General features: G+C 39.1%; 1 protein-coding gene and 1 non-coding gene across 5 annotated transcripts in view; one reads left to right on the top strand and one right to left on the bottom strand.

The window, feature by feature from the left end:
* The window catches only part of LOC136873792 (kelch-like protein diablo), a 273,434-nt gene extending 261,675 nt beyond the window's left edge, over nucleotides 1-11,759 (bottom strand). For all 4 annotated transcript variants that reach the window (XR_010860175.2, XM_067147027.2, XM_067147028.2 and 1 more), the window contains exon 1: nucleotides 11,362-11,759. Coding sequence is in view for 3 of the 4 variants with exons in the window: in XM_067147027.2 (XP_067003128.1) it covers nucleotides 11,362-11,547 (186 nt within the window). In the remaining variant the exon portion in view is untranslated. The remainder of the gene's footprint in view (nucleotides 1-11,361) is intronic.
* Nucleotides 11,760-18,423: 6,664 nt separating this feature from the next.
* On the top strand, nucleotides 18,424-18,542 carry LOC136875186 (5S ribosomal RNA). The gene has a single exon (XR_011018351.1). It is a non-coding gene; the product is annotated as a 5S ribosomal RNA (ribosomal RNA).
* Nucleotides 18,543-19,161: the final 619 nt, after the last annotated feature.

Raw genomic sequence — 19,161 nt, forward strand, 5'->3', positions numbered from 1 at the left:
TTACCTAACCTAACCTAACCCCATGGCACGACAGCTCTGAAGAGCCATTGCCTACCAAGCGACCGCTGCTCAGCCCGAAGGCCTGCAGATTATGAGGTGTCTTGTGGTCAGCATGGCGAATTCTCTCTGCCGTTATTCTTGGCTTTCTAGACCGAGGCCGCTATCTCACCGTCAGATTTTAGTCAATTTTAATTACGTAGGCTGAATGGACCGCGAAACAGCCCTCAGATCCACGTAAAAATCCCTGACCTGGCAGGGAATTGATCCCGGAGCCTCCAGGTAAGAGGCAGGGATACTACCCCTACACCACGGGGCCGGCAATAAGCAGCTTACCTTACCTACTGTAATTAAAACCTATTTTTAAAATAAGATACAGTGGAACGTTGGATAACGAGCATAATTCGTCCCGGCAACATGCTTGTAATCCAAAGCGCTCGTATATCAAAACAAGTTTTCCCATAAGAAACAATTGAAACGTGGATGATTCGTCCACAACACAAAAATATTTATTCGCATACCATTTCTGAAACAAAATAGAACGTAAAACAAATTAAAGTGAACTTTTCCTTACAATAGAATCATTCCTGGTGTGAGGGAGATGAGAAATGACATGAGAAGAGTTAATGTGTAGGACGAATTTCACAAACGGAATCACTGCTATCTGTTGGCTCACTGGAATTGTTTTTTTTTTTTTTTTTCGTGCAACTTTAACGAGGAACCGGTCCAATGATTGTTGCTTTTGCCTCTTTTTGAGGATTTCATGAAAATGTGACATTGCATTGTCATTGAACTGATTCATCGCTCTCACTGCTACAGCCTTATTCGGGTGGCGATTTTCTACAAAATTTTGCACCGTTTCCCACATTTTTCACTTTTCCCGAATCTCAGTTGAAGTGAGAGATTCCATTTACTTTTCCTCCTCCTCTTTCCCGGACGAGATCTCCATAACCTCCTGTTGTTCACGATGCAGGTCCATCAGTTCGTTTGTGGTCAGTTCCTGGCTATGTTCTTCCACCAGCTCTCGAATGTCCACGTCATTCACCTCCAGCCCCATAATCTTCCCTAAGGACACAATTTCATCGACAATCGGCGGACCATTGTCACCAACAATCACCTCAAAGTCATGTCCAAGAACAGTCAGGCCATAGCTTTCCCCAAGCGGAAGTGAGAGTTCTCTTGGTGACTCCATCCCAGGCTTTATCGATGATCTTCAGGAAGTTCACGATGGGGAAATGATTTCTCCCAAACTCTCGGAGGGTAAGGTTTGTTCCTTCGGTCACTTCGAAGCATCGCTGAAATAGTGCTTTGGTGTATAGCTTCTTGAAGTTCGAAATGACTTGCTGAACCATAGGCTGGAGAAGTGGAGTAGTGTTGGGAGGAAGCAACTTAACCTTAACAAACTTGAATTCCTCCAGTAAGACGTCCTCAAGGCCTCAAGGCCAGGAGGATGAGCAGGAGCATTGTCCATAACACCAAGACTTTGAGCAGCAGATTATTTTGTGAAAGTTATTTCTTCACTACAGGAGCAAATATCTCGTTCATCCATTCAACAAAGGCATCGGGGAGGGGAAAAAGTAGGCGCACGTGACGCTCGTATTGCGGAACCTCACTCGCTTATCAAGTTACAATTTATTTTAAATGTTTGCTCGTCTTGCAAAACACTCGCAGACCGAGTTACTCGCATTCCGAGGTTTCACTGTACTCCAAATTTTGTGATTTTGTATCATATTTAGGGAATCTTACCCCTATGCAACATAAATCCCCTTTAACTTTCTTAGTAGATGGCAGATTCAAATAAGTTTTATTGCGAGGTGTGTAAGGTATTTGAGAACATGAAATTGTGCGCCTACAGTTATGTGCAAATTAACTGCTGTACGTTTATTATTTCAGAGCATTCAGAAACACAAGAAATGGAAAGGTACTTTGTCCTATGAAGCCAACCACAAAAAGTAGTTACAGTGTTTGGATAGCAAGAGGACACCACAGTTTGTACAGCAAGTGCAGAACGTGATCAATGAGAACCCCAGAATGACATTACCAGAGATCTCTTAGTATCCGGACGAGCAATCTGCACTGCGATGCATAAGGATATTCGATACAAGTCTTATGTCATGAGGGAAAGGCAAACACAAGAACAATGGCAGCTCCAACCAAGAAGATTACTGAACAGTTTGAAACATCCAGAAAACCTGCCTTCTCCAGATATTTTCTGATAAAAAAAATTAAAGGGAGAAATGACAGGTGGTTTTATACAGATCCTCCTGATGTCATCCATGTTATGCACACTAACTTTACCACAACTGTGATGGTTTTAAGGGTAGCAAGCAGCAAAGGACAAGTAATGACACCCCACTTTTCCCGGACCTTTGGATGAATGCTGCTGGAGACAGTTTAGTCGTGGATAGAGAGCGTGTGCAATTGAAGGCTACATGTGATTCAGCATGACTCTGAACCTGCGTACAAAGCTGTGACAACACAAGATTGGATGGCAGTTAATCTGCATGACAATATCACATCAAATATTTGGCCACCTAACTCATCTGACCTATATCTCCTAGATTATTACATGCTGGATGCTGTTGAACAGGGAGCTAATCAACATACCCACAATACAACTGAATCCCCAAAAGCCACCACTACTTGAGTAATCTCCAGCATCAATAACTACCATGTGATTTGTACATGACAATGATTCAGTCCGGCACTTTGGCCGTTGTCATGGCTAAAGTCAGTTACATTGAATAAACCTTTACTCCAACCATTGCTGCATTTGTGGATCAAACTCTGGAACAATACATTTTTTTATTCATCAGATATGGTTATTTTTCATAATGACTCTGTGTCCTCAAATATACTGATATTAATACCTTGCACATCCTGTACACAGACTACACATTGGGTTTTAGATTTTGAAGGTCTACTGGAATATATGGGGAGGGAATATTTTGATGACATACAAGACATAGTCAGCCCTTTCCTGGATGATGTATACAACTTAAAGGAGAAAAAAGGAAAAAGTAAAAGTAAGAGAAGGGAGAAAACTAGACTTATAGGATTATATAGAGCCTATACAAGAGAAGAAGCATGGGGAGATATCCGTGAGAGGCTTCAGTTGGAAAATAATTATATCGGCAGGACTGACCACAAATATAAAATTAGAAGGAATTTTAGCAGAAGCGATTGGGGTAAATTTTCATTCATTGGGAAGGGTGTGAAGGAGTGGAACAGTTTACCAGGGGTAGTGTTTGATCCTTTTCCAAAATCTGTACAGATATTCAAGAAGAGAATAAACAGCAACAGAGAAAATAAATGAAGTGTTAGAGGGCATTCGACCAGTGCAGGTTATTGTAAATTTTAAAAAATGTGTGTGAATAAATTAATTCCATCCCCTGGTCTAAGGAGTTTGGACAGCCAACGTAGGGGACTGCCTGTAGGGGTGAAGTACAGTGGGAACTTCGAGGGCCCTGGGACCGCTACGGTAGCTGTGAAGGCCCTTCAGGAACTCTGAAAAGTGGTGGCAAAAGGGGCTCTGGTTAAGACGCAGCAGGTCCTTATGCTACTTAGGATCCAGAACGGGTAAAAATAAAGTAAATAAATAAATGCAATGTAAATATTATTCTCATACCAGTCGTATAGTATCATTTGAAGTAATTCCACATACTGTATATCAGTTGACTATATTTGTAAGTAGTACAGGAGATATTATAAGTAGAATTTTGTAAACAATATAAATTTATTAAGGATGAGCTGTGTGTTTAATAGAAAACATTGTTAGCGTAAATTGTATAATATTGTATATTATAGGAAAATTTTCTTCTCTTCTTAATTTAATATTTAGTGCTTGACAATAATGTATTTTAGTGTACCATTTGCCACCGAGGTAGACACCTCATTTGCAAATAAAGAGATTTTGATTTGATTTTTGATGTCAGAGAAAGTATAGTCACAAGAGTGGTGGTGGTGACAATCATAGTTTTAATGGGAGATAACAACTAGACAACCACCCGTAATCACACACAACCATGTGTTGGAGACCGTTTTTGCACTTTTCAATTGGCTTTACGTTGCACCTACAAGATAGGTCTTATGGCGATGATAGGACAGGAAAGGGCTAGGAGTGGGAAGAAAGCGGTCATGGCCTTAATTAAGGTACAGCCCCAGCATTGCCTGGTGTGAAAATGGGAAACCACAGAAAACCATCATCAGGGCTACCAACAGTGGGGTTCAAACCCAGTATTGTTTTAAGAGAAGGTATAACTAGATAGCTATACCCTCATCACACACAGCCACAAGAGTGGTGATGGTGATTATAGTTTTAAAAGTACAACTAGGCAACCATCCTCAATATAACACTAATCATAGAGAAAAAAAAAAAAAAAAAAAAAAAAAGGGATCCAATACTTAGAAAAATTAATATATTGGCCAAAAAAAGACAAGGGCCATGAAAGGCGTGAAAATGAAAGACACCCTAGGCTTCCATATGTATTACCGGTGGGGTCAGAAGAGAACAAGAGTTGACCAAGGGAAGTCATATGAAAGTGAGGAACCTGGTACAACTAAGTGGAAAGAATGTCAGGACTCCCTACGCTCCCAAGTTACGAGCCCCTGGAGCCGCTTCTAGTCACCTCTTACAACAGGCAGGGGATACCATGGGTGTTATTCTACCATCCCCACCCACAAGGTGATAGTGATGATTAGAGGAGGTACAACTAAATAACCATCTCCTCATCACAGTCACAAGAGGATACAGTACTGGTGAGAGCAAGAAGTACAAAAAAATAAAGAGCCCTGTGCTCATTCTCATTGTCAAAGGCCAGTGTTATTTTTTTTCAATAATTTTGAACATTTCTCAAAAAGTTGCAGAGTTTTGCATTTCCACTAAATTTCATTGAAGAGCAATAATGGGATAATGACTTACCATAATTCACGATCTTGCTACTGAACATTCTCTTGCTGCCACTAACCACTTGACATCTATTACTTTCATGTTTTTACTACATTCCTTTTGTTTTCTGTATAGACAACATATTTCATTTCACTTTTTCCAATTGTCAATTTCCAAACTTTCCTACAGGATGATAATTTTGATGCTAATACATATCAAGACTTAAGAATAAGTCATCATCATCGTTGACCATCTCCAATTGCCCGAGTGTAGTGTATGAGCCCCCTCCATCTTTGTCCATGAACAACTGTTCTCTTGTAATCTTCACCGAATCTTATCCTCTCTCCTCAACATCTTTCTTCATCAGATCCATTTTCCTCTGGGTCTGCCAGCTGGTCTTTTTTCCTTTTACTTCTCTTTCATAATCTCTTCTTGCAGTCCTGCTTGCACTCGTCCTTCTTACACGGCCAAACGACTTCAGTCTTGCTTTCTGGATCCTCTGTAGTAAGGAGTCTCCAGTTCCCACCTCCTCTCGGACTCTTCATTCCTGAACTTGTCCTTCCTGGTCTTCTGTATCATAGATGCTTATATATATTCTTCTTTATGATTTTTATGGTAATTTTCCTTTTTTATGTTCTGACAAGTTATAACATTTCAAGATTAATTATTTCATACAAACTTTTAGTGTGGTGTTTTTTCTAGAGTATTCTATAAACTTTACATTTCTTTTTCAAGGCTGAAGAAACATTTAATGTGTTTTTATTGAACATTTAATGAACTTACCAAGGTGGACTAATTACATATTTCTTTACTGAAAAATCAATAAGGGACAAATATGAGATTCATAAAATGTAATCACTTTCCTCACACTAGTGAGGTGAGTTTCTACCCCTGGCAACGATGCCGTGACCTGCTACTCACAAGAACCTGGACAGCTTTCTGGAGGATGCAGATCCATTCTTCCAATAGTTCTGGTGTCATTTCATTCACAGTGTCAAAATTTTGATGTTGGGCATTTTGCCCAAGCATATCCTATAGGTGCTCAACGGAAATGAAGCCTGAGGTCTGGCCTATATGTCAACTAGTTCAGGGTTTGTATCCCGACATCACGAAGGAATTCTAACACACAACGAGCAACAATGGGAGGCGTTGTTGTGCATCAGCACTAAGCTTTCACCAACAAATATAGCAAAGGGGATTACATGCTCCGTTAAAGTAGCCTACTCAGGCTGTACCTTAAATAAGGCCATGGTTGATTCCTTGCCCTTTCCTATCCTATCATTACCATTACACCCATCAGCATCAGTGTGACATAAAACAGTATTTTTTTGAAAGGTCTGCTAACACCCCCCTCAATGTATTGGTGCACATTCAGAGCACTTCCATCAATGATGACAAGCTCTGTTCACACCTCAAACAGCATCCTCTCAAGATACTGTGGGGTGAATATCACTCCCCAGTCCTTCACCAACCTCTCTACCACCAGGTGACAACAGACAAAATTGCAACTTGTTTGTGAAGAACATCACTGATCACTTGTCTACAGTCCAGTTCCAGTATTTCTAATCACGTAGTTTCATGATGAGGTGTAATTTCCACATCAGCGGCGGGTCTTCTAGACTTCAAATTGGCTTCCAGAAGTCTTTGCTTTACAGTCCTCTCGTTTACAGCAACGTTTCTTACTGCCATGAGACAATTTTTGGCCTGGACCGCAGTAGTGTTGTAATCTCACACAAGACCTGAAGGACCAGAAACCTTTCATACCCCCGACGACCTCATCCACGTTGTCTCTGATAGAGTTCACAGAATTGTCTCAGAGCAGGTGACACTTCCAAATAAAGCACCAATCATATTAGAAGCATAACTAATGCTCCATCATCCGCAATTCAAGAAATAGTCCTCACTGCGTCTTCTTAGCCAAGAGGCATTTTTACTCAACAAATGCGAAAGAAACACTGAGGAAATTTTGTTACTTGTGACAAAAAAATATCCATCAATAGCTTCCACTCCGGTATCACAAAATGTTTTAAAGCTTAAAAGGTTTTATTGCTTACAGGTGCAATAAAATCAGCGTCTACTTCTCAGGGTTGAAAAGCAGCTCGTGGAATAGCCTTTATGATCTCTTATCTCTATCTTTGAAATGGTTGAATACTTTTTCATAAAACCTTCCTAAATGTACCTGAATGTCATTGTTTGTTTCCACTTTGATTTTTGCAAAGAGCTCCACAATTTTTGCCAGTCAGGTGATGGTGATTATTGTTTTAATAACCAACATATCGACGGTTCATAGAGAAATTAAGAACAAAGAAGAGAGACGTATGGAGCGAATTTTACTCGATGGACGGAATGATTTACAAAGACTGGGAAGGAAGAGATATAAACTCAGACACTTAATTACACGCTTTACAATATATGGATTTCATTTTAAGTTATGTAAAACTAAGAAATTCCATCAACCAGACATGGACTGTGTATGTGAACGATGTGGTAATAGCTGTGAACGTTATCATGCTATGATTTGTACTTCTCGGCACAAATCGCTAACAGCCTTCTGCAAAGATGACCAATGTTGTGTTATTAATGTAAATTTCTTTTGGCCATTGGCTGCAATAAAATATGAAGGCTCCACGGGAAAAACGGGGTAAGTCACATTTTGTAAATTTTTCACGAGAGCAAATTTAAACTTTCAACATTAAAAAGAAATACAACACCCCAATTGAGTTTAAGCAATAGTAGTTTTACCAAATTTACTTCTTATAAAGAAAGTACATTATGAAAAAAACTACCAAAGTGAAATTATGAAAACAGTAAGAATTCAAAGGAAGTACACCTCTGTCACTGAAAGAACATGACGAGTCCATCAATGTCCGACTATTAATGTACCTTAATACAATAAGCCTTGAGCGAGGAGTACTAAAAAATAAGGTACTCACGACAAATCAGGATTACAAATAATAATAATAATAATAATAATAATAATAATAATAATAATAATAATAATAATAAATAATAATGTATTAAATCAACTTTTGAACGTAAACATCTAATATGTTCACATTGTTTTGTTCAAGGTATTCCACTTTTTGGTAGGTTTTTCTGTCTTTGTGTTTTTGTAGTTTGGTTTGGTTGGTTTTGGGTTCCTTATGAGGTAGATTGGAATAGAAATCCTATGCTTCCTTGCCACAAAAATGTTGAAGTACTTGAAGCTCTGCATATTTCTCATAAGATATTGGCAGGAGCTCTGAAAATATACCACTAGACTTAGTTATTTGCATAACATTAATTTTCGTTTGCCCTATAAAAATTAGTCTCATATTACAGATCACTTACCATTATATGCTCGCTGAGGCCATAAGAATTCTTTAGGTCCATGTGGTTGATGCTCAGCTACCATGTCCACTTGTAAATAACCAGAACATTCCAAATCTACAAATTCAAAGGCTCCGTTGAAACTAGTCCTGTATTTGAAGAGCTTATCTTCCTTCACAACCAGAGCTTCTCTGAGCGGTTGTGTCTTGAAAAAGCACTTCGGTTTGTAATGACATTTCAAAAAGGTCGTCCAATAACGTATAATCTCCTGTTCAATAGGAATGACTTTAAAAGGCCTTGGATTGACTCTTGCGGTTTGGCATGCATTAACCCAGACATCTGGTACCTCTGCAACAGTTTTCTCTTCTGTCAAACCAAAATTCTTATCGCACTCCATATACGAATGTCCTCTTATCGGAAATACAATTTTGACACTATTTAATCTCTTAATTGTGTGAACAACATAGGAAGATAAAAAAAACATTGCGTAGTTCTTATTCTGTCCCGAGCAGGAATCACAGAATATTACAAGAACCCTGACTTTTGTATCAAGGACCTCACTCGCATAACTATGCAGAAAACTAATAATTTTATTCGCTCTTTTATTCCCTACATCTTCAGTATAAGTATAAAATACTGCATCACGGTCGGACAGTCGAATGTTGAAACTGTAGGAGGACAGTTGACGCTTGTAATAGAAATCATTAGTACTGATGTTAGGCGGGGTAAGTTCTTTTGATAGTCCATGCAAACTGCTTCCATTCCAGCTGTCTTTTTACTTTGTTTCCTTGCTATTCGCTTTCTCGTATAAAACGGAATAGCTCTTAACTGTTGAACCTGACTTTCAATAGTAAGTAATTTAATTGTATCTGTAATCTCTTGTTTTTCTTGTTCAGTGACATTTTGTGAAAGTTTTGCATTCAAAGTCTTTAATTCTGCTTGAAATTTGTCACATGTTGAACAGGTATCGGTACATGGGTACCCAAATGACAAGTTAAATTTGCTGTTAAATACCTTTCTGTAGGTCTCATATGAAACTAGAAGTTCAGGGTATGCTTCTTTATATAATTCATAGCATTTTTTTATCGATAGTTGTTCTGGAAGGTAAATTCTTTCTGTCTTTCCCTTGCCATAGTGGCTCTTCCTTCTCTTAAATGAACCTGTGTGGTTTATAACAGCTTCCTCCTTTTCTTTGGATATTTTCCATGGCCGATTACCGTGTGTGCCTCTTTTATCCTTAGGAGATTTTCCTGTTTCCTTCATACTCAACTGCATTGTCGCCAATCTGCGCTTTGTTATTCCATGCAAAGCAATGAAGGCCTTTTTGACAAACGGAATTTCCTTCACGGAGCCATTTCATTTAATTCTTACTATGTAGCGGAAAGAGCAATCTCTTGCACTGGAATCATCTCGCCTAGGTCTTCTACAAGCAATTAATGTCACAGAAATTAAGCTGGTTAATAAGAAAATTGATCGTTCCAGTTACATAGCAAATGAAAGTTCCTGATAGGTTCTGCTTTTTCGTGGGGTTTGATTATCTTGAAACACTCAAACAAAGAACATTTGCAGTCACTCCCTAACACATGAGATATTGCCCTCAAGTCCCTACAAACTGTACTCAATTCTACCATAACTTTTTCTCTTTTTAGCTGCTTGCTGAACAGATGGCTTCTCACCATCTTCCGAAGATCCACTCATTTTAGACATCCCACACCACACTCAAATTTAACAGTAAACACTATTATAAGACAGAACACAGAATAACTTTAACCACAACTTATCACGTGCGCGCTCACAACTCAAATGACCAAACTGCTGTAAGCAGCTGTGGAACAAAACGCGCCTGGACTTGCCCCATTCTTTCTGTGAGGACGACGACTCGGGACGTTCTTTCTCTTTCCACTAAAATTATAAACCTCTGTCTCTCAGTGACTTGCCGAGTTATTTGAAATTAATTTCAACAGATCTGTAGTGATGATGGCTGGCCACCAGAATGTGCCATAAACTCATGGACTTACCCTGTTCTTTCCATGGGGTCTTCATATATTAAGAGGAAGTAAAACTAGGCAACCACAGTTAAGAAAATAAGTAATGGAAAGGAACAAACAAGAGCAAATCAAGCCATACATAGAAAGTCAAGAACACAATGACAAGTCGATGTGGGAAAAGGGAGAAACAGAAAGACAAAACAGAAGTACACAGTCAATCTCCAGACACTGCTGTTTTCAAATAGATGGGCTCTCTCATCTCAATACTAATTCTTCTAAATCCATTTCATCCCAGCACCCCTTAAGATTTATCAAGATAATCCCTCAATGAGTGTTGATGCCTTCCACCCTCGTGATGAAGCTGGGAAGCAGAAACAAACTTGACCAGAGCTGAGGGGAAATGGATGTAGACCTGGAGATTGTCCTAGTCCTTTTTTGTTTTATTTCTATTTATCTCTCTTCCCACACTAACCAGTTGTCGTGATGATCCTATTATTTATTCCTATCTTTCTACATTTGGAAAATAAATGGATTTGGTTTCACTTCACTTGATACACACAAAGTGACAGTACTTAAACTCTTATCAATACCATATTTCTTTTCTGTGTACAATGCTTTAAAGCACTGCTGTGTAAATAAATTATAGCAATCAATGAAAAGCAGTCTGAGTAAGTAGCCTACCCTGTCTACAAAATGAACTAGGGTTTTTTTTAATTGGTTTACAATGAGTAGTAGTCCTACCTCAATATTTTTCACCTGATCTTACTGACTCCAGCTCTCGTAGTTAAGACATAAGTTACGACTAACTGGAAATGGGTACCGGTATGCAAATTTCTGAAAATTACAATTACTACGCCTATTATCTTATCAGATGTCAGGTATGATTTACTTCAGAATTCTACAAGTTCATCAATACATATGATATGGACTGTGAACAGAGAATACCAACAATCGCATGCATCAATACATATGATACGGACTGTGAACAGAGAATACCAACAATCGCATGCAAAAAATTAAATCAGTAATGAGATAGTTGTGTTGAGGGCTGGATCGTCACCTAGGTTGGGCTTGTTATGAAAAGAGGTTAAAACCACTACTGCAGATGTCATCAATTAGAAATGTTACCACTACGACAGGACAACTGATAGCAATAAGTTAAGTGTATTAATAAGATACCTCTTGAGAATGTGAAGTTTCAATGAATCTGTACTCATCAGAACCTGGCCCTTCTGAATTTTCTCCTGCCGAGCTACTGTCACTGTCTATACTGGGTTTTCTCTGTCTAGAATTGTATGGCAATCGATTTGTAGGAGCATTATTGTCACCCCCCAAGATAGATTGGCCAATAGGTGCTAGCAGCATTATTCACCCTCCCCTTTGATAGATCAAGATATTTCGTTCATCCTTGCAAATGAAATATCAACTTGTTAGTGCTCAATCATTTTTCTAATTAAGAAAGGGAGTTAATGTACATTACATCTAGCACTTCATAACATAAACCGATACTGTGCACCGATTCACATTTTCAAAAGATTTGATTTACGCCCTCAACCATACAAAAAAAAAAAAGTACAACTACAGACCGCCGTCAAAAACAGTTCAAACCTACGACTACGATGCGGATTTCAACCTTCAATTATCTCCAACACCATTGGTGAAAAGTCAGACAGCTGTCATGCCACAAATGGTACTATATATACTCCTTGGTACAAAATAAGATTCAAAGCGACATCTCGTGACTGAAGGATAAAGAACTACCAAACCGGCCTTCATGGCTGTAATTTCAGATGAAGCAAAAAATAAATTAACTTTTTTTCTAAATTTGACTACTACTTGTTTTTGGGCAACAAATTTATAAAAAGAGAATTTAACGCCACCAGAGATGTCCGAATTAAGCCTTGTTTTCCTTTTTTTCAATCAATCAATACCGTACTGATCTGCATTTACGGCAGTCGCCCAGGTCGCAGATTCCCTATCTGTTGCTTTCCTAGCCTTTTCCTAAATGATTTCAAAGAAATTGGAAATTTATTGAACATTTCCCTTGGTAAGTTATTCCAATCCCTAACTCCCCTTCCTATAAAAATGAATGTTTGCCCCAGTTTGTCCTCTTGAATTCCAACTTTATCTTCATATTGTGATCTTTCCTACATTAATAAACGCCACTCGAACTTATTCGTCTACTAATGTCATTCCACGCCCTCTCTCCGCTGAAAGCTCGGAACATACCACTTAGTCGAGCAGCTATTCTTCTTTCTCTCAATTCTTCCCAGCCCAAACTTTGCAACATTTGTGTAACGTTACTCTTTTGTCGGAAATCACACAGAACAAACCGAGCTGCTTTTCTTTGGATTTTTCCAGTTCATGTATCAGGTAATCCTGGTGAGGGTCCCATACACTGGAACCATACTCTAGTTGGGGTCTTACTAGAGACTTATATGCCCTCTCCTTTACATCCTTACTACACCCCTAAATACCCCCATAACCATGTGCGGAGATCTGTACCCTTTATTAACAATCATATTTATGTGATTACCCCAATGAAGGTCTTTTCTTATATTAACACCTAGGTACGTACAATGATCCCCAAAAGGAACTTTCACCCCATCAACGCAGTAATTAAAACAGGGAGGACTTTTCCTATTTGTGAAACTCACAACCTGACTTTTAACTCCGTTTATCAATATACCGGTACCATTGCCTGCTATCCATCTCACAACATTATCGAGGTCACGTTGCAGTTGCTCACAATCTTGTAATTTATTACTCTATAGAGAATAACATCATACGCAAAAAGGCATGTCTCTGATTCCACTTCTTTATTCATATCATTGATATATATAAGAAAACATAAAGGTCCGATAATACTGCCTTGAGGAATTCGCCTCTTAATTATTACAGGGTCACCTACTCTAATTCTCTAAGATCTATTTTCTAGAAATATAGCAACCCATTCAGTCACTCTTTTATCTAGTCCAATTGCACTCATTTTTTGCCAGTAGCCTCCCATGATCCACCCTGTCAAATGCTTTAGACAGGTCAATCGCGATACAGTCCATTTGTCCTCCTGAATCCAAGATATCTGCTATATCTTGCTGGAATCCTACAAGCTGAGCTTCAGTGGAATAACCTTTCTTAAAACCGAACTGCCTTCTATCGAACCAGTTATTAATTTCACAAACATGTCTAATATAATCAGAAAGAATGCTTTCCCAAAGCTTACATACAATGCATGTCAAACTTACTGGCCTGTAATTTTCAGCTTTATGTCTATCACCCTTTCCTTTATACACAGGGGCTACTATAGCAACTCTCCATTCATCTGGTATAGCTCCTCCGACCAAGCAATAATCAAATAAGTACTTCAGATATGGTACTATATCCCAACCCATTTTCTTTAGTATATCTCCAGAAATCTTATCAATTCCAGCCGCTTTTCTAGTTTTCAACGTTTGTATCTTATTGTAAATGTCATTGTTATCATATGTAAATTTTAATACTTCTTTAGCCGTAGTCTCCTCCTCTATCTGGACATTATCCTTGTAACCAACAATCTTTACATACTGCTGACTGAATACTTCTGCATTTTGAAGATCCTCACATACACACTCCCCTTCTTCATTAATTATTCCTGGAATGTCCTTCTTGGAACCTGATTCTGTCTTAAAATACCTATTTATACCATTCCAGTTTTCACTAAAATTTGTATTACTGCCAATTATGCTTGCCATCATGTTATCCTTAGCTGCCTTCTTTGCTAGATTCAATTTTTTTGTAAGTTCCTTCAATTTCTCCTTACTTCCACAGCCATTTGTAAATCTCCTTCTTTCCAGTCTGCACCTCCTTCTTAGTCTCTTTATTTCTCTATTATAATAAGGTGGGCCTTTACCATTCCTTACCACCCTTAAAGGTACAAACCTTGAGTCCTTCAGTTTACACCCACACCGCCTCTTTAAAAGAAAAAGCACGAAACATCTCCTTCAGGTCTGCCTGTTGTGGGTTTGTATATGCGTGGATGCCATAAAATTCCTGGCGATCAATTTCTTATAGTTAAGACGTTTCGTTAGCCACCAGTATATCTCTTCCTGGAACCGCCCCGTGACGTATACCGTAGTATAAGGTTTCTGAGATCTGGGCTTTTGCACAATTCGCTCTGTTTGCGAAGCGAAAGCCCAATCTCCTCCCCAGTACTTTTTTGGGCCAGAATTTGTCGTCTGACATTGTATTTAGATATTGGAAGGGGATTCCTAACCCGGCCTTATTTTGTCCTCGTGTTCTAAGTTCATTCCGATCTATTTGCCATTCTCGTCCAGTCTTGACAACGAAGTTCTTCACATTTTCTATCGTGTCGGTTGTTTTGACTTTCCCTATAAACAGCAAAGACATCTTGTCTGCTGTTAAAAGTAATTCTCTTCATCTCTGATGCAGTCGTCGTCAACGAGCTAGAATAATATTAAGGGGCTGTTTGCCTGAGATCAGCGCGCATTGCGGAGGAAAGTTCATAAAGGGCAGCCATGTTTCGAGTTGTCAAAACAAGGCGAATTGGCGCGAGGACATTATGATGAGATGACTTGGAGATTGTGCGTGGCGATTGAATATTATGAGTTTAAAGAAGGGAAAAGTTAGATTCTCGCCTTCAAGAATGCCAGCCAGCCATATATTCAGTGAACGGCTGCACTAAACAGAGTAAGGACAATAAAAATATCCCCCATTTTCAGACTTAAATAAGTGATAATTTCTCGATACCTGTTTATCTTTGCCATTGAAAGTACACTTTTGCTGCCATTTGGTGTTGATGTATGATTCACTGAAGTTTGATAATAAGATTATTTTTCTTCTCACCATAATAGTCCTGAAAACATGTTCTATGCTTGGGCATTGATTGATGTAGGCCTATTTCAGTCAAACGTACATTAAGCATGGTAAACACAGTAATTTACTGGTACCGTATTCGTGAAATTGATGACGTGTTCGGGGCACACACCTGCGAGCTTGCATTCGGTAAATAGAGGGTTCGAACCCCACTGTCGGCAGACCTGAAGATGGTTTTCCGTGGATTTTCATTTTCACACCAGGCAAAAATGCCGCGGCTGCTACCTTCCCAACCCTAGCCGTTTCCCATTCCTCCGTTCCTGAAAACCTCCATATGTTCGTGCGTCGTGAAACAAGTAGAAAAGATAAATAAATAAATAAATAAATAAATAAATAAATAAATAAATAATAAATAAATAAATAAATAAATAAATAAATAAATAAATACATAAATAAATAAATAAAAAATACATATATAAAATAATTATAGTGGTACTCATGGGGATGCAAAATGTTTAAAGATACGATGGGAATGGGATTTAAGCACTTCCTTCATAAATACTCAATTATGTGCACGATTTTTTTGTAAATATACGCATAACTACAACAACCAAGCAGGATAACGCTCGTATTCCGATTTTATGGGCTGTTCGTATGCCACTGCATAGCGATTCTCCTTATATCCTTTTCGAACTACTCTACAATCAGGTGATCGTGGTGTTCGCCTCGCGTCACAACGTGGATGAAGTGGCAGATTTCCCACTCTATGATAATTAATACTCTAAGCTTTGGGCAAACTGTCTTTAATTTTGTACTAGCGATTCTATAATGCGTATTTTTAGTACTTTTCGTCATGCGGCACCCACGCCCCCATGCTTATGTGATCACCGAAAACACGGCGGACGTTCGTTCAATTAGCTTTGGCCTGGCAGCGCCTCCAACTCTCTGTGTTATTCTAGCTCCTTGTATGTCTGCCTATTTACAATTATGTATGTGAATGGCCAAAAACAAAATTAAGGCATACGGTATACAGATGTAATTGTAATATGGTGGAATGGAAAAGATAATGGTTATTTTAATTATTTATGTTTATGCATTGATTCTGAACAATTTTATATTACTTGTACCCGATAATTCACTATAAAATGGCAGGCAAATCAAAATCTCCACCTCCCTCTTCGATGTTTCGAAATTCAACCCCTAAAATCCTCAAAGATAATCGTGAATAGGGTTATATATGAATGAATGAAACAATTTATTGCAGCCAATGGCAATTATGAATAATGAATAATACACAATATTATAATTCCAATATAGCACAGCAAAACACAATATTATTAAATTACACAATCTAACTGTCGTCAGAGCAGAATTTCTTCCAAAATCCATTCCGGAGTTTGCAGTATATTCCGTGGTATCGTTCACAAAGATTTCCACAGCGATCACATACACAATTCAGTCCTGGCTCATGGAACCGTTTTCTTTCACAAAGGTTATAATGAAAACCATGGACGGCGAACCTGGTGACTATATGCCTTAAATCGTACACATCGCGAATCCAGTCTTTTTAAACCATTGCATCACTGGAACTAAAACTCTCTCTATATGTTTTAGTTGTATTTCTTGCAATAGTTGTTCGTATCCTGGAGTGGACTGTAGAGACAATAGGGTACGAAATTCCTCAATGTAATATAGCTCCCTTGTCAGTTCATAAGGCACTCGTAAAAGAGTGTGCTTTGAAACACACAAAACCTTCTTCAAAAAAGTCGCTTTAACTTTTTCTAGTAGCGCTACGTGTTTATTCTTCAGATTTGGCCAGACGCCCAGTCGAGCAGACAGCAGAGGCAGCGGATATACTGAGTGGCTAGAGTCGAGACATGGTCATTTCAGTGGGACAATATTTAACGGTATTTGAAGAGAAAAGTGAAAAAGAGAAGGGAGAGTAAAGGTGATATAGAAAGTACGAGGGGAGTGGCACTGGTGGCAGCAGTGGTGGCAGTTCTATTAATAATTCGGAGCGAGGAAATGAACCTAGACCTTGATCCAGGTGGTGCCACCGGTTGTGTTGAAGTCGAAACGATTAAGGAAGTGGTTAAAGGGGCTTGCCAAATGGACAAAGTTAAGGAAATGCTAAGGGAACAGTTCGAAGGAGATAAGTGATATGAAGAGGTGGATATAAGAAAAATCGGAGAGACGACGTCGAATGTGGAAAGTAATACGGAAGAACAAGTGCTATTGAAAAAGAAGGTGAAAAATATAGAGGAGGAGTTGTGTAAGGTGAAGGAGATGAAGCAAATAGTAGTCAAGAATATACGAGGAAATGCATCTTTATTTATGGTGTTAAGAGAGAGCGAACGAGAATAAAGTATATTTAGTGTATAAGGTGGTGAAGGTGATCGAAAATAAAAATGAAGATTAACTTCAGTGAAGTGGACATTGACCACGTAGAAAGAGTAGGCAAAGTGGCCAGTGAAGGACAGGTTATTATACACATTTACAGTCGATATTGTGTTGAGAAATGCAGGGAATTTACAAGGTGAGAAAGTGTGGGTGAAAACAGAATGAAGAGTAAAGGAAGTAAAATATTAGATTTTTAAGGAAGCACCTAGAGATAGCCAGGAGTCAAGGACTGAGAGCATACCATCAGGGGCCAACAACTGGTGATGGGGAATGGAAGATTGACTAGAACGTGGTCAGTGGCTAAGTTATAGGAAATAGATGAAATCCAAAAACAGGAAGGGTGTCGGGTGACGAGCCAAGGAGAAAGAAAGGTGGCAGTGTGGACGTATGGCCATGACGGGACAGAAAGCGGCAGCACGAAAGAGGATAAAGTCCAGGACAGTGCAAGTACGTATACGAGAGGTCAACAGTCACAAGTTATAGGAGAAAGTGCCCAGTCGGCGAGAGATGTCGGCAGCGTGCAGGTTCATGGAAGAGAGAGAGAAGGAGAAGAAAGAAAAAGAAGCGAGTTACTAGGTAGGGAAAGAAGTTTGAGTTTAAAATATCTGTGGGGGAAGGAAAAGGTCAGGAGGAAAAGACGGATAAACTGTGTCCTAAAATGTCTAAAAAAAATATGGAATGGAAGTGGAAAAAGAGAGTGCGATAATAACAAGAAATATATCATGCAGTGTGGGAGAGGGGAGTAAAAATAAGGGAGGAAGGTGAGAGGCAGGTGACGGAACCATATAACCAGATTGGAAGATAGGTTTTGTAAAAATTGAAGGCTTGTTAAGTAAGATGGGGAACGAGGAAGGGATAAAATTAGTAGAGAGTTTCCATATTGTGGCCCTGTTAGAGACGTTGTTAGCAATGGGAAAGTGTTAACGTGGAGGGGGTTTGTGGTTAAGAATAAAACAAAAACGAAAAAGAGTATGAAGGGTAGGAACCAGGGGTTATAGTTGTTTTAATAAAGGGAGGAATTAGTGAATTAATAACGGCCATACCATGTTGAATACACCGGTTCTCGACCGATCACCGCAGTTAAGCAACATTGGGCGTGGTCAGTAATTGGATGGGTGACCGCTAGGGAAAACCACGTGCCGTTGATTCAATTACCTTGTTGGGGCTCCCTGGCCGAGGCGGTAAAGGCGTATTCGGTTCGCCGGAAAGGATGTGGGTTCGAATCTTCGTCAGGAGGTCGTAAAATTTAAGAAACGAGATTGCCCATTCCGGAGGAGGACATTGCCCTGAGGCACACAGCCTACGCCTAAAATGAATGCCAGGATAATTCCTGGGAGCAAAGATGGCCAGGCGTAGAGCTAACTACTCTATCCCACTAAGTGTCGAGGTTACGGATAGTGGAATCCTTACCTTCCACCCCTCCAAGGGCCTTCATGACCTGTGAGGAGATGACTAATGACATTGAAAATAAAATTGATGAGGTGGTTTGGATCAGGTTTAATATGGGGAGGGATAAAGAGATAGAGAAGAAGGTATGCTTGGATTTCCTATATAATCATCCTACGCTCATTAATTTTTGAGGTGTTATTATTGAAAATAAGTGAAAGGAGATTATTAAGGAGGATTTAAGGCACAAGGGTGGTAGAGTGAAACTGCAGATTACGACCAAATAAGGAGATATACAAAAGAACAGAAGACCTGGATACAACAATAAGGAAAAGACGGCTGCGATTCTATGGGCACATGGTCAGAATGGATCCAGCAAGG

This window comes from Anabrus simplex, chromosome 5 (assembly GCF_040414725.1).
Source record: "Anabrus simplex isolate iqAnaSimp1 chromosome 5, ASM4041472v1, whole genome shotgun sequence".
Taxonomy (NCBI): domain Eukaryota; kingdom Metazoa; phylum Arthropoda; class Insecta; order Orthoptera; family Tettigoniidae; genus Anabrus; species Anabrus simplex.